Source organism: Sinocyclocheilus rhinocerous, unplaced genomic scaffold (assembly GCF_001515625.1).
Source record: "Sinocyclocheilus rhinocerous isolate Xijiao unplaced genomic scaffold, SAMN03320098_v1.1 scaffold656, whole genome shotgun sequence".
Classification (NCBI taxonomy): domain Eukaryota; kingdom Metazoa; phylum Chordata; class Actinopteri; order Cypriniformes; family Cyprinidae; genus Sinocyclocheilus; species Sinocyclocheilus rhinocerous.
The window spans coordinates 826,092-827,684 of NW_015648010.1; the positions used below are offsets into that span (position 1 = coordinate 826,092).

At 39.2% G+C, this 1,593-nt stretch overlaps 1 protein-coding gene across 6 annotated transcripts in view; it reads right to left on the bottom strand.

The window, feature by feature from the left end:
• The window catches only part of LOC107709562 (CMP-N-acetylneuraminate-beta-galactosamide-alpha-2,3-sialyltransferase 4-like), a 61,950-nt gene that overhangs the window by 9,389 nt on the left and 50,968 nt on the right, over window positions 1-1,593 (bottom strand). For all 6 annotated transcript variants that reach the window (XM_016514065.1, XM_016514068.1, XM_016514067.1 and 3 more), the window contains 2 exons: window positions 545-734; window positions 325-462 (listed from right to left, as the gene is read on the bottom strand). In XM_016514065.1, coding sequence (XP_016369551.1) covers window positions 325-462; window positions 545-734 — 328 coding nt within the window. The remainder of the gene's footprint in view (window positions 1-324; window positions 463-544; window positions 735-1,593) is intronic.

Consider the following 1,593-nt stretch of genomic DNA (forward strand, 5'->3'; position numbering starts at 1 on the left):
TATATATATATATAAACACACACACATTTATACTTAAAAAAATATATTTATTTTATTTTAATTATTTGTTTTATTTTTTTGATGCCTTAAAATGCACTTAATTTTCATGTCAAGAATCCATATATGATGCATTAAAATGCAGCAACCCATCAGGTTTTGGAACAAAGTCTCAATACAAACATTTCATTACTATCAAATATGTCTGAAATGACACCAAAAGGAATCCTATTATTTGGAACATCTGTTCTGCCAAAGTAAGAGCGTTTCCATGGCAATAAGAGTGTTTATCGTTCCCTCAGTCCTGGCCGTGTGTGCAGATCTCACCTGTTGTCTGTGCGGTTGCAGGGGAATTTGAAGCAGCTTGCTGGCTGTCAGGCGAAGGAAATATGGGTCCAGAACACGGATCTGACTGGCCCCGCCGAGCCAGATCTGGGGAGGAGGCTTCCAGAAACCCTTTCGGACCTAAATCGAGCACAGCGCCTCATGATTACTGGGAAACCAGGTGCATGCTGGCACATGAGGAAAAAAAGTGAGACAGACTGACCCTCTTCTCATCATACAGGATCTCTTTGAGCCAGCGGAGGTCCTGCTGCTTGAAAGGAACCAGGGCCAGCAGGGTGTCTGGGTCATTGTGGATACCCGGATTATAGGAGGCAGATTCGGGATAAAACAGACGTAACGTGGTCTTGTTACCCACGTCCTCCTCATAGCCTCTCACCGGCGCATCATTCAGCCTGACACAGAAAGATATGGGAGCAGTGCATAATAAGGTCAAAGGTCAAATCAGAACCTTTATTTCAGTAATTCCACTCAAATTGTGAAACTCGTGTATTAAATAAATTCAATGCACACAGACTGAAGTAGTTTAAGTCTTTGGTTCTTTTAATTGTGATGATTTTGGATCACATTTAACAACTGTGTGCATTGAATTTATTTAATACACGAGTTTCACAGTTTGAGTTGAATTACTGAAATAAATGAACTTTTCCACGACATTCTAATTTATTGAGATGCACCTGTATAGGTTGGAGGTCTGGGGTATGTTTTAGGGCAGTGTACATGGGAATTATAAATTTAGACTATGTATCTTGAATGTTGCTGTTAAACTTGGAAAAACCCAATAAACAATGTTCAAAAAAAAAAATGTATAAATATTGACCATGCAATGAAGTTTGTACACAATTTGTTCACTGTTGATGAGGAAGAGCAGTAAAGCTTGGCAGAAAACACTCCTCATTTAGGTGATTTATGAGGTGACAGGTTTGTGCAGCCAAACTGCATTTCCCATTATTCCCTGTGGAAAGACAATTACAGACCTAATTTAAGTTAAAAAGTTTTTTTTTCAAACAAAATCTGTTTGTGAATAACTCATAACCTCATAACTGAGTAGAGGGACCTGAAGGCCGCAATATATCTCACCATAAACCGCATGTGTGTGTGTGTGTGTGTGTGTGTGTGTGCGCGCGTTTTTGTGACAAATGAGGACATAAATTTGTATAATGACAAGGGTATGACATAGGTATTACAAGGAGATGGTGACTTTTCAGGACATTACCCCATGTCCCCACTTTTCAAAACGCATATAAATCACAC